A 14,690-nucleotide genomic window follows, 5' to 3' on the forward strand; every position below is an offset into this window, starting at 1 on the left:
GCTTGGAGGCAAGCTCCTTTACCAGCTGAGTAATCTCACCAGTCTTAAACCTAATTCTAGAAATCAGAATCTTCTGTTTCATTTAATTCCTTCCAAAGGTCCTCTTACACAGCCAGGTAAGGAGAACCAGAACATCCATGAATGCCCAGGAGGAGGCCTCTGGATACAATGGTTTTACTCAAACTTTGTACATGCATCTCTCCTCAAAATAAAAGTTTCTGATTTGTTAGATGGTGTGGGACTGAAAGTCAGTATTCCCAACAAGGTTCCTGGAGTAATCATTTAATAAGGCCACAGGTCGTATTTTGAGTGGCTTAAAAAAGGAAGCCTTATTATAGAAGTTTGGGGCCTATGGAGGCATATCCAGTACTGACCCATGTTAGCCCACACTTATGAAGTATTCCAAACCATGATGAATCTGCTCCAGAATCAGATGGCCTTATCCAATTTACTTCAGAACTCTGCTCTGTAATGCAGTCCATAAACATGCCTATCCCTAAAAATATAACATATTGAACCAGATACACATTAACACGTCTATAATCTCAGCACTTGGGGTGTAGACTTGGATGATCAGTAGTTCAAGCTCTTTCTCAGCTATAGAGTTTGGAGGCAGCCTGGGCTATATGAGGCCCTGCCTCAATAAAAATAAATGGTCATGCATTTGGAATATCCAGCACGTGTTAGGAAAAGGGTGGGAAAATCGTCAATGAGGGAGAATCACTGCAGTAATTTTCTGAATGGGTAGAAGCATCACCAGGCCAGCAGGTTAATACTTTTTTCCTGTCAGAATGTGGAGCCCGTCCGGACCTTATCACACTGTCTGAAGAGAGGATCATTGGGGGCACTCTAGCCGACACAGGCGACTGGCCCTGGCAAGTCAGTCTCCAGCTCAATAATGTACACCACTGCGGAGGTGCCCTGATAAGTAACTCGTGGGTCCTGACAGCAGCTCACTGCTTCAGAAGGTGAGTCCGCAGCTACTCTTCCATCTGGGAATAATTAGGAAAGACAGCTACATGAAGACTCCCCCCACTACCCCTAGGACTAAACATAATTGGATTGACACCTAAATAATTCAAAGGAAATTATTTCTGAGTCGTTTCTTTTTTCATTTATGGAAGCATAATTGTCTCTTCTCCTTTGGCATAATGATTTACTGATAGCTCTCTTTTCCAAATGACAGTACTACAACATAGCAAAGAGAATAAGAATCACACACTAGAGTGCTTGATTTAAATCCTTTATTTGTCTCTATTGGCAGAGTTTTCCTTGTTCTAATGCTTTGATGCTCAGAGCTTTTCACCAGTGTGGTACCTCCTTTACAGGCAGATGAATATCACATGCTTAGTTCTTGATTTGATATTAACTTTCACAACACTTACTCCAGGAAATCTTTATGATATCTTCACTGTTGCCATTGTAAGCTGCTTCTTTTCATTGTTCTGGGAAACTGCAAAGGCAGATGCTAATATTATGAACTGAAAATGTATTAGTAAGAACTTTGGGTCTATTGACTTTAAATCCATTTTTTTGATCATAGTGCTTTGAGATCTCAGTGTCAATATGGGGAAATATTACAGCAGATTTCTTTACTTAAAGTTAAATCCATTAAAATCAAAAGTGAATTAAAAGTATGAAACAAACTTTTAATTAAAGGAGAGTAACACATTTTATTGTCACTTTTTACTATTTGAGAAAATAACCTTGGAAAATTAATCATTATTTGTGGAAAAGACTTTTTTTTATTCTAAAAATAAAGTAAAAAGCCAACATGTACAGCTTGGGGTATAAAGGGACAGCTTCCATTTTCTTCAGGAACTTGATACAACACTCTTCTTAGATCAGTTCTCACACATAGATGTGTTTGTTGCATCCAAAGCTATTTGAGGAAAGTGGCTTCCCCATGGGAATTTGATGGCCCATCTAAACTCCAGGGGATTTTATACCTCAGTAAACATCAATACAATGCAAATGATGATTTACTGGTTTACTTTTATCTGTGATCTTTTATTCATTGCCTCATGTAGAGCAAATGTGAAATCCACTCTTTGTTCCACAAAAACGGAGAGAGAGAGAGAGAACAGCATTTCTTACATCAGTATTTTATGTATTTTTTTAATGAGGTGGTAAGCATTCAGCTTTTTTTTTTTTTGCTTTTATTTCATGGTAAAACATTTCTAGTACTCAAAAATTTTATTGTAGAAATTATTTGTGTCCTTAGGAAAATGGACTTGGTTTTCATTTAAGGATTACATTTAAATATTGTCTTACATAAATATATTTCTAATAAAATTGATGTAATTTTTAAAGATCAAAAAAAGTTCACAGAATTTGTATAACTTCACTCTGTTTTCAAACTAGGGCAACACTGCTAACTAAGTGCTGGTGTTCCTGGTAGGTCTGGTTACACTATTGTTTTTTAAAAAAATGTTACATTGTTGTGGTCCAGGCTCGAGAGATGGTTTGTTGGTTAATAGCACTTGTTGAGCTTTCAGAGAATTCAGGTTCAGTTCTCAGCACCCACATCGTGGCTGTAGTTCCACAGCATCAACACCCTCTTCTGAGCTCTGCAGGCACCAGACATGCGTGTGGTGCACATGCATACATTCAGGCAAAGCATACTTACTCATCAGGGTAGATAAGTAAGATACTTTTAAATTTTTTGTTGTAAATGATTTTCGCATTATATTGCATAAGCTAATTAGTAGATTGATGTTGGCCTAGAGACTAGAAAATCCTAATTACTTAGTTTCACAAAATTGATCTAATGCCTATATGGAACATAATACTATGCTTCATAGAAGCACCAAGCACAACCACAGCAGCACTACTCCTTGGGACCGGTTCTCTTAGGCCATTTACACTTCGGAGTGACTGCAGACTATCACGCTATTACACTAGTGTAAGTGACGGCTGCAGAGCAACTATGCAAACCCTCTGTCGGTGCAAACTGAAGCTCACACTGCTCCTAATAAAAGGATTTCTTCTGGGTTCAACATGAAACCTTCGAGTTTCAGGCATATATTGGTAGTGAACATCCAAGTCTTAAAAAACGTGGGGAAACTAAACTAAAAAGGAAAATCATCCAGAAAAGTACACCCAGGTGTGCCCCTAACCATATCTTTTCTTTCTTTTTCAATTAATAAAATACAGCATCCTTATCATACACAACAATCCACCCTCAAATCAATCCAAACTTGTTTCCAAAAATATGCATCCTAAGCTTTGGGCGCTCAGTTTTTTTCTCCTCTAACTCTTTTTAAATTTCTCCATCTACAAAACTTCTCTAGATGCTGTTTTTTCCTAAAATGCTATTATCTCCAAATCCCCATTTGTTCAGACTGGAATGCTTTTGGATAGTCACAATTCCAAAGAGATGGATGGTACTGAGAGTGGAAAGTCCTGTCTTTTATCACATTTGTCTTTTTACTAGTCCATTAATCAGATGAAGAGGATTAGCATGAAAACTTGCACACAGTTTCTGAACAAAGATTCCAGAAAACTTCTCATCTTTCTGCTGCTATTTTATAACTCAATGTTGGTGAATAAATTTGAAATTTATTTGAGAGATCACCCTCAAATCTTTTGATTCAGGTTTAAATAGACATACGTGCTGCTACATTTCAGGTAACACAGGGAACAAAATTCATAAAACCAATTCAATAATCAATGTCACATGAAATGCCCAACAGTAAGACTGACACTATTGGCTTTCAGCCACACCCTTAGTGTGGAAATCAAAAGTGTAAGTGCCCGGACTTAGCAGACTTTAGTGTAATTGGGGATGCACTAGAAACAATCTTAGATCTGTATTCTCTTGGAACCTAGGTATCAAAAACCAAGGAAAGTATGTCACCATCTTGAATGGTGTAATCACAAGTATCAACAATGAATGCCAAAGCCATGCAGGAAATGTATTTTAATTTTGCCACCACAAACCTACTCTCCACCTTGTGGAACCACCAGAGCAGAGAAGCTATGTGGACTATGTCCTGGTACCTCTGTCCTGATCTGAGCATCACCAAGAACCATGAGCAGGCACTTGTTAAGGAATAATCACCCTTACATCCAGGTACAGAGACATGATGAGGCTCTATTGAAAATTATTCTATTATCATCTCCTCGTGGTATTTTCTTACTTTTTATACCAATTTTTTTACTTTTCTTAGTAATCTTTGTTGTTTTCTAATAGTATACTTGTCTCTTCCACCAATGTATTGAACTCATAAAGGATAGAAATCATAATTATGATACTTATTTGTGGCAGAGATAATATTTAAATGCAAATGCTCATATTTAAGTTTTTCTTTACAATTTGTAACTGGGGTGCATTCATGTGTAATCAAGAAATTTGTACATACATAATTTTAATATTTTCTATTAACTCCACTATCTGAAAACTCTTAAATGATAATTTAATTGAATTTTGTGTCTATTCAATCTGAGGAGAAGTAATATTAAGTTAAACAACTTTCAAAGTTGGAAGCACTTATTGTCATCACTGCTTTAAAAAAGACCTTTTTAAGTTATATTTTTTCTTTTCCTATTCTTGGATCCCACTTTTAACTCAAAAGACTTACTGGAACTAATGAATTTGAATATTTCTAAATATTCACAACCTGTTAAACTTGTCGGTACTTTTGTGAATATGTGCTTTTCATTTATGACAACAGCAGATTATAAAGTTCTGTATTGTTCTATATGGTTTTTATGTAATCACGGGAATTCCCTTCTGTTGGAGCCACTGTCATTCATGAATTCACCATAATCAGTCATCATATTTACCCCATCTCATTAGGTTGCTGTAATTTCCCATTGCCACAAAGAACACGTTCCCTAGACATACACAAGAACATACACACAAAGGAATACTATCAATAAATCTTTAGAAATTTTTATGATATGTGCTCAGAAGGAGACAAATATACTACAGAGCTTTCCAAATGTTTAGTTTGACCAGAAATACAAGAAATCCAAATTTCTGCCTAGTCAACACTTGGTAAAGTGCTCTTGTTAAATTTTTATCTTTCTTATTAATATACATTCTGTAATCACTGCTATAATTTCTATTGCTCGATAGCAGTGTTTTTAAGCATCTCTTCTTACATCTAGGAGGTGTTTAGGACTCCCTTTCCATGAATTTCCTATTAATATTTCATGCCCATTTTACATTGGCTTCCCAGTCCATTTACTATTAGTGTGTAGACATTATTGTAGAGCCTTCAAAGCTTGTAGGTATTTCCTGGGAATAGTAGCAGTGTGATACCAACACTTGGAATGCAGAGACAACAGAATCTGATTATCTGATTATCCAAGATAATCCTCAGTCATCTAGCAAGTTCAAAGAAAGTCCAGGATACATGAAACCATCTAAAAATACAAATATTAAGAATTAATCAGTACTTTCTTGTGGCTGCTTACTTGCCTGATAAACTTGCATATATTATATTTAATTTTGATTAAATAAAACTTATCCATTTTTTACCTTACACATGTGTTTTTAGGGTATATCTAAAAAAACTCTATAGTTCCAAAGTTACAATAATAATTTCCTCTTTCTATACATATGTATACATTTACATACACACACTGTATGTGTATATATATATGTATATATATATGCTCAAATTTAGTATGGAATAATCATTCATCTATTAACAGGAAAGATAACATTCAATCTCACTACTACTTGAATAGATCTCCCTTCTAAAAACAAAAGAAAAAGCAATAATCAAGGGAAAAGAGTTAAAATATACAAGATAATGATTTCAGAATCCTTTGCGCTTGGATGGGAATATCAGGGAAGAAACATTCCCCTACACTAGCTACCATTAACTATAGTGTTGGGATACACTCACTGGGATAGAAAAAAGTCAAGATAATGTACTACTCCAAGATGTGTTTTCTAAAAATCTTTCTCTGAATAATTAGAATAAAATGACTATATAAACTGCTAGTAAGGAGTTCAATACTGTTATGTGATTACAGTTCAGGAAAATGTATCAATGAGATGTTGGTGGTAAATATAAAACACATTATATGAAACTCTCGAAGACCTAATATAATTATAATTCAAGCCACAGTACAAATACATGAAGTACTTGTGAATTCCCTATTTAATGGCATGTTTCTGGTTTTGTTTTTAGCTACTCTAATCCTCTGCAATGGACTGCCACCTTTGGTGTTTCTACCGTACTTCCTAACTTAAGAGTGAGAGTAAGGGCTATTGTAGTCCATAACAATTACAGGCCCACAACTCGTGATAATGATATTGCAGTTATACAACTTGAAAGACCCATCACATTTACCAGAAATATCCACAGGGTGTGTCTCCCAGCTGCGACCCAGAGTATCATACCCGGTTCTGTTGCATATGTCACAGGCTGGGGCTCTCTCACTTATGGAGGTAAGTGTCTCAGAGAAATAAAACAGCTGAATGACCTCTTGTCTGTTATTTGTTACTGTGGAAATTCGTTTTTGAATTTTGACACAGGGTCTCACTTTAATCCAGGCTGGCTTGGAATTCATTTTGCAGCTCAAGCTGTCCATCCATTTGTCTGCAAATTTTGAGATGTCGTTATTTTTTCTGCTATGTAATGCTCCATTGTGTAAATGTACCACATTTTCCTCATCCATTCTTTGGTCAAGGGGCATTTAGGTTGTTTCTAGCTTCTGGCTATGACAAATAATGCTGCTATGAACATTGTTGAACACATGTCCTTGAGGTACAATTGAGCATCCTTTGGGCATATATGCAAAAGTGGTATTCCTGGGTCTTGAGGAAGGTTGTTTCCTAATTTTCTGAGAAATCACCACACTGACATCCAAAGGAGCTTTACCAACTTGCACTCCCACCAGCAAAGGAAAAGTGTTCCCTTTTCCCCACAACCTCTTCATCATAAGTTGTCATCAGTGGTTTTGATTTGGCCATTCTTACAGGTAAAAGATGGCATCTCAGATATGTTTTGACTTGCATTTCTCTGATGGCTAATAATGTTGAGCATTTCCTTAAGTGTCTTTCAGCCATTTTAGATTCGTCTGTTGAAAATTCTCTGTTTAGCTCTGTACCCCATTTTTTTAAAAATTGGATTATTTGTTCTTTTGATGACCAATTTCTTGACTTCTTTGTATATTTTGAAGATCTGTCCTCTGTCTGATGTGGGAATTTCTAAAACAGGAAAATGTGAAAGAAAGGGATGTAGAAACCTCAAAGTCAGTGCAAGACAACCCAATACCAAGTGTAGGGACCTTAAAGTCAGTGCAAGACAACCCAAGACCAACTTTTCAACACAAAAGAGATTTATTTGTTCTAGAGGTACTGATGGCAGGTATAAGGGACAAAGACAGGAGATAGAAAATGAGAGAAAAGGAGAAGGAAACAAGGGAGAGGGGAGGAAAGAAGCAACGGAGAGGGTGAATGGGGTATTTGTCCCAAAGGAACTGCCTCTGCATAGAGAGAAGACAAATGTGACCCAGAGGTAAATGTCAATAAGAAACCCGGTGTTAGGATGAACTGGTAATTTTGATTGGGCATTTTAATTAAGGTGGCATAAAGGGGATTTGATTGTTGGATTTCAATACTTTTATAACTAGAGCTTGGTGGTCAGCCTCAGGAGATGGAAGGGCCAAATAAGGGAACAGACTTTGGGGGCCAGCTTTAGGAATGTAATTTAACAGTTTTTAGCAAGATAGAGGGGATGGGGAAAAAGGGCAAAGCCTGCCAGGGCCATATTTGCCATGCTTAGGCTTGCTAGAGCCCCTTCAATAAGTTTCTTATTAATATAGAAAGTCTTTGATTTTTTGTGGAAAAAAAAAGGAGACTTAAAATAATAATTACCTGGGAATTTTAACACCCTTTAAAGTACTGCCTTTAATTTTCTCTGGGCTGAAATGAATCCTGCAGCCACAGCATTTATTCATTGAATGAATATAGTTGAAATTAAAATAAGCACAATCTGAAAGAACAATTAGAGCAAAAAAAAATAACACAATCTAGTAGGAAGTGGCAATTTCTTTGGGCTATTACAGTCATGATAGTGATTATTCCTCTAGGGACTAGTAAGTCTTAATTGTCTCAGAAAGCATTTCATTGTGTTCTTTTGATTCAAGAGGCTTGATGCAATAGGTAAATTCTATACCAGTCACAGAAAACAGACAGCACTCTGCTGAAAGAGCACTAATATCACAGATTAGTTCTTTATGGCCAGACCAATTTCTCTTTCGCTGCTAAATGTTCACTGATGTACAGTTTTCTAATCCCAAATCCATCTGTAAACAACTTAAACAGTGCAAGTCAATTTTAACACAAGTTGTTGGATTGGGTTTATTATTGTTTTTTGAGACGGATTCTCATGGTGGCTCAGGTTGTCACCAAATTTACTAGGAAATTGGAGCTGATTTTGAACTCCTGATTTTTCTATATTTACTTTCTAAATGTTGGGATTACAGGCATGTGTCACCACATTCTGCTATTTACTGGTTAACTCTAAGACTATAAAGGAAAACAGATCACAAACTCAAAAAGAAAAAGAAAAGAGACGCTTGTCTTCCTAAAGGAGTTATCCTTTCCTACAAGAATCTTTGCTCAGCTTATGTGCATCTTTTGGTGCCTCCCTTTTAAAATAGATAATGTTTTGAGCATTTATTCATTCTCAAATTTAGCACAGAGTCATTAGTCCATATTTTCCGAAGACTGTTTCATTTCTGTTTTTATACTAAACAGGCAACACAGTCACAGATCTACGGCAAGGACAGGTCAGAATAATAAGTAACGAAGTATGCAATGAACCAGCTGCTTATGGTGGAAGTGTCTTGCCTGGAATGCTCTGTGCTGGGGTGCCTTCAGGTGCAGTGGATGCATGCCAGGTAGGTGCAAGACAACCTTATCAATATTATCATCGAGAAGTTTATAGGCATTTTCAAGCATGCTACTCTGTCACTGGCGTAAAGATAACAATTGCCACACACAACTCTGAATCTCAAAAAATGTATGCCCTTAATTATAGAGGAAAAACATCTTTTCTGAATCTCATCTGTCATGAAAATAGTAACTTTTAATTGCTATGAATGTTCAAGCAAATATTATACAACATGGTGGATACAAATAAAGGTAAAGTATAACCTACTTCAAAGTTGCTTTAAACTTTTATGTTTTTATCACAAGTAGCAATGTTAAGGTTTTGAATTGTAGAAATATTATCTAGAAGCATTTTCTATCCTACAAATATATATAATGACCAATTCATAATAAAATAATCAATTACTAAGTTTATAAATAATTACTAAGTTTTAACATACCATTTTATTTGTAAACACTCTTCATTCTCAGTCCAATTAATAAAAATACTATAGCATGCAACCACCAAAGATATCTAAATTTTGAAGCACTTTAAAGAAAGTAGCTTAGTTATTTGAACCACAACGGGTCCTAAATTATATAATAACAGAAAATAAAAAGAAAGAAAGGGGGAGGGGAGGAGAAGAAAAAGAAAAGGAAGAGGAGAGAAAATAGGGAAAATGAAAAGAAAAAAGGAAAAGAACCTTGTCTCTAGCCTGTAAAACTTTAAATTAAATACCCTAAAACAAACAGTAAGTGTACAATTGTCTTCATTAGTGATTAGTATAAAATTTAATATCAAAATTTTAATGAAATTAATGAAAATTTAGACAAAGGATTCCATTCCTTTGTCTGAAACTAAGCCAATATAATCACAGGAGCAAATAGTTAAACATTATAAATATCCTAGTGTTTTCAGGTGTGGAGCCCTTGCCCACCTTCCACAACGGCAAATTGTCAAGTTTCATGAAGTCTTCTAAAGAATTTAGCAGTCAGAGAGTAACTCAACAACAGCTTGAGGGGATAGCGTATTAAAATGTTTTTTTCGGTATCCCTCTCTCATGCCTCAGCGTCTGTTTATACAAACTCTGCTCTTCATTTCAGGCAGGTTAATGACATCACTATCATGAAATTTTTCCTTGTTTTATATTGGCCTCACTGTTTGTTACTTGAAACACTCTAACACATAGATTTTCTGTCTCAAAAATATAACATAAATATAAACAATATTTTACATAGAAGTTTATAATATCATTTTCATATATTCATTCAAAAAAATACATCTTTTCATTTATTTCTGTGTGACATTCCTTGTGTTAATGCAACTAGATCGTCCCTGCACTTATCAGGTTTAGAAACAAGAATGCAAGTTCAAGCCAGGCAGTGGTGGTGTATGCCTTTAATCCCAGCACTTGGGAGGCAGAGGCAGGCGGATCCCTGTGAGTTCCAGGTCAACCTGATCTATAGAGCTAGTTCCAGGACAGGCTCCAAAGCTGCAGAGAAAACCTGTCTTGAAACAAACAAACAAGCAAATAAAAGAATTCAAGTTCAAGCATCTGCCTCTAGGCAGTAAAACTAACTAGGTAAAAGAAAAGTTGCATGGCACTCATAGTTAGCATTTGCTCATACATAGTAGATAAATTATAATTAAGAAAAATTTGTCAGTATAGGAAAAATAGTATCAAAACCATAACAAGAAAATCCTGAGGACTGGTCAAATGGAGCATGAAGCATCATCCAAAGGAATGAGGTACCAACCAGCTTCATGCAGTACTTGTCAAGCAAGTTGATGATTCACACACTGACCTTTCCCTCTGTCTAAACTATTAATTAAACAGGTATGGAAAACCTAACTACTAAGAACAGTCAAATGAATAGCTAACTTTTCTAGACGTACGTTTGGTAATAATAGGGGGGTTTTATTAGTACTGACTGTACACCAAGCTCTTCCCACAGTGCTTTGTGTATTAAGCTCACTTAAACTCATAAAAGCATCATTTATTGATAAGAGAATTGTAGTGCAGAGATGTTAAAGAGCTTACTGGAGTTCACATAGCCGACAGGTGGAGGACTCAAACTCAGGCTTTCTAGCTCCAGAATTCACAGAAATAACCAATAATATAGTATCTTTTAAATGTATCTCCCTAACTAGATTATCGCATGTATAAGTGTTTAGGCAGTTGGTTATTGCCATTGGCTAATAAATATCTCGTAAGAAATGCTCTACTTACTGTCATAAAAATTTCTTTCCAATTACTCACTAAAAGAATACTGGCAGATGAGTTACTATGCATCAAGCATCACACTGGGTAGTAAAGAAAGGGCAGTAAGTGACGAGTCTATAAGCTCATTCTCTCAAAAGCTATTTCACTGGCATCTCCTGGGGACTAGAAACCTAGGTTGCTGCTGTGTCAAGAACAAGGATGCTCCCTTCCCTGGTGGACTTTGCAACAGCACGGCTCACACAGATATTGGTCAAGTATCAAAAAGCACAGAATGCTAACTCAAGGAGAGCTGACCGGTGGGAATAATCAAGCCTTCATAAAATATTGAAGAAGCAGCGACATAGATACCACAGAGTATGAGATCACAGTAAGAAGCTAATAGAGCCCCAAGACGGAAGTACACAGGAAAGCAGAGCGTCATAGAAGGCTTCCTAGGGTGGAAGCATGAGATGCAGAGGAAGCCACCAGGAAGGTGGCTGAAGAAAGACTAGCTAATGAGCTTTACATCTTCTCAGCCTTGCTTGTATACTTGAAGGGTTTTAGGCTTGCTTTCATGGCTTATTGTCTCTCAGAAAAACATGGACCGGTAAATGACCAGGACTTCATCTACTGTGATAGCAATAAACTGCAGATTCCAGTGTTGCTTTTAAGTAACCATTTAAGTAACCAATGCTTTGTTTCCTTCAGGGTGATTCTGGTGGCCCACTAGTACAAGAAGACACACGGCGGCTTTGGTTTGTTGTGGGGATTGTGAGCTGGGGCTATCAGTGTGGCCAGCCCAATAAGCCAGGAGTGTATACTCGAGTGACAACCTACCGCGACTGGATTCGTCAGCAAACTGGAATCTAGTGCAGCCAAAGCAAGCATGCAGTGAAGTGTGCATGCAATTGTGCCTGACTCAGACGACATAACTGCGCTTTTTAACTGCAAAGGAAACTGGAAATGTCTCATCTTAACCTAAAAATGTGTCTTAACCAACAGTATTTAATAGTTCTTTGTCAGTATGAATTTTTACTATCTCAAGGAAAACCCTGTAAACATTGCATTGTATCATAGCTACATAAGAGAAGAAATATGTTAAACTAGTTATAGGGTTAATAATTTTGTTATAGGCATGGTAAGTTGTAGTAGTGAGAAATTAGGTGCAAGGAGGAAGAGTCGGGAGTGCTCTCTGATGCTGTCTCATAGAAGCTGGTAGTACAAAGAGTGTGGGTCATGTAAAGGAAGTCGGAGCTGTGTGGGGATAGAAAAACAGCATCTGTTTAGAATGTCTGGATAGTTAATATTTGCTAGAAAAAGTAGTACTAACGTTAAATTTTGAAGACACTGTACAAAAATTGTAAAACTTGAAGCCATTCCAAATATTTGACAAGATCACATTCTTACACAAAAAAAATCCCAGGATGTTTTCGGGTATTGATCATCAGAACAAAAATGTTGTTTTCAAGTGAAACCAACAGACTTACAAGTAATTTTCATGGTATATTTTAATTTTAAGTGTTTTATCTATATAGAGGAGAGAACATATCTCCTCCACAGAGAAGTTGAAGAAATGAATCCACACAGCCTTCCCAGCTATCTTTGAACCACAAGACTTGTTAGGAAGAAATTCCTACCACCAACTTCCTACCATGGTCACTATTTTTTAGAGTAACCTTATAACAAATTTAAAGCTAATGATGAAGGAGAGGTGAAAAACTGGTTGGCAAAGGCAAAGAATAAAGTGCTTACTATCAATAAGTCTGTTCTGGAGAGAGAAGGATGTCAGATTCATAGTCTCTCTTGTCTCTCTGTGTGTTTATCTCTCAGTCTCTGTCTCGCTCTGTCACACACATTCACTCACACACACAACCACTATCACCAAGGAATACAAATTAAAGAGAATCAATTAAAATCTAATGCCACAGCAATCTATATAACCTGATTCACAAATGATCCAAGTTTTTATAGGCTCCCAGTAGAGCTAAAACTTGGTTGTGCATAATCACATGTGTCTCACATCTTCCTTCTAAAAGTTAACTCCTTCCACCTGGAGAAGAGAGAAGTTCAAGACAACACAATAAAAACATTTTGCTCTTTCTGAAGTAAATGTGTAGGTCTGGATTAAAGCAAATTATTTGACAGAAAAGGATTTGAAAATGTAGCCAACTCTTAGAAAGGTGTAGACACAAATCTTTGGCACATTGTATTTCAAATAAACTCGCTTATAATCTTTTCTGCCTAATTATTTATGGAAGTTATGATTGCTGAAGGATGATCCAGAACAATTTATTTTAATTGGTTGTCTAATAAGTGAACTTGTAGCCGGACTCGAAAGGCTGGGTGTGTTCTGCCACCTATAATCAAGCTCTATAACTGAGACAGCGTCCAGCTTGACACTCCCTTGCTGTACCCTGTGAAGACAGCATTAAACTGGTCATTTAGAGCAAGCCTCAAGGGGAGGGCGTCTGTGCATGAGTGTACGTGATATTTGTATGTGAGTGCACACATGTCATCACATAAAAGATATGCTTGTGTTTATTCATACATTAGAAGCTACATCAAAGATAACATTTGTTTTGCAGAAAATAGAACAAATTGGTTGATGTACTAAAATGTTGTATATCTAAATATGTATTTCATATGAAGAGATATTTTAAAACCAAAGGAACATGTGCAGGCTGGTTTAGAAAGTTTCTCTCTCTCTCTCTCCCTCTCTCTCTCTCTCTCCCCTCTCTCTTTCTTTCTCTCTCTTTTAGTTGTGGATAGATTCCACATTGACAGAGACTTCGTGAAACTAAATGTGAACATTTATGGAGGAATGGTAATTTATAAAGTCTTGTAGATTTAAAAATTCTTATTGAATCCTAAATGAAATTTCTCAGGATCATAACTGAGCTTCAGAATTATTAATGCTAAGAAAAATCCAGTTTAATAAATACTTTCATATGTATTAACCAATTTTAACAATAAAAAGTGAGTATTTGACTATTTGATATTCAAACGGGTTAAAATCATGATCACTAATGAAAAAATAAATAATCTCAGAAAGTTTAGAGTAAACAATTAACTATAAAGTAGGTTTATTTTAAATCTCAATTTCACAGTGTAACTTTTTCATTTATAAATGTATTAAACCCCATTTCTGTTTCCCACCATCTCTCTGAGCCAGGAATGAAACAAAATGACTCCTTGCTCTTAAGACACTCAGGCAATAATGGCATGCATGTTGTGTAATATAATCTAACTAACAAAGTAAAGAATAGCACAATTATTTTAAAAATAACAAAATAATAAAAGACCATAGATCTAGTAGAAAAATTTAATTATTTTATAGTAAAATGAAAGATAAATCTTCTGGAGCACCACTATGCCATGAGTGATGGTAATCACTCTCTGGACTGGGAAAGGGGACCTGGTAACATTGAAGAATGTAAGTTCACATCTGGAACCCGTTCTAACCTTCACTCTTCACTTCTCTTCTTCCCCATTTGCTAAACATGCAACTAGTTTTAGGAACATCTCTGCAATAAAAAATAATTGCTAAGTATTGGGGGGCATTTATTTTTTAATATTTATTTATTTACTTTTTATGTATACAATACTGTGTCTGCGTGTATGCCTGCAGGCCAGAAGAGGGCACCAGA

General features: G+C 36.1%; 1 protein-coding gene across 1 annotated transcript in view; it reads left to right on the forward strand.

Moving 5' to 3' along the window:
* The window catches only part of LOC125408185 (transmembrane protease serine 11D), a 63,595-nt gene extending 50,317 nt beyond the window's left edge, over positions 1–13,278 (forward strand). The window contains exons 8-11 of the mRNA XM_087908933.1: positions 791–968; positions 6,150–6,409; positions 8,726–8,868; positions 11,752–13,278. Coding sequence (XP_087765059.1) covers positions 791–968; positions 6,150–6,409; positions 8,726–8,868; positions 11,752–11,913 — 743 coding nt within the window. The 3' untranslated portion in view covers positions 11,914–13,278. The remainder of the gene's footprint in view (positions 1–790; positions 969–6,149; positions 6,410–8,725; positions 8,869–11,751) is intronic.
* Positions 13,279–14,690: the final 1,412 nt, after the last annotated feature.

This window comes from Myodes glareolus, chromosome 8 (genome assembly GCF_982192425.1).
Source record: "Myodes glareolus chromosome 8, mMyoGla1.1, whole genome shotgun sequence".
NCBI lineage: Eukaryota > Metazoa > Chordata > Mammalia > Rodentia > Cricetidae > Myodes > Myodes glareolus.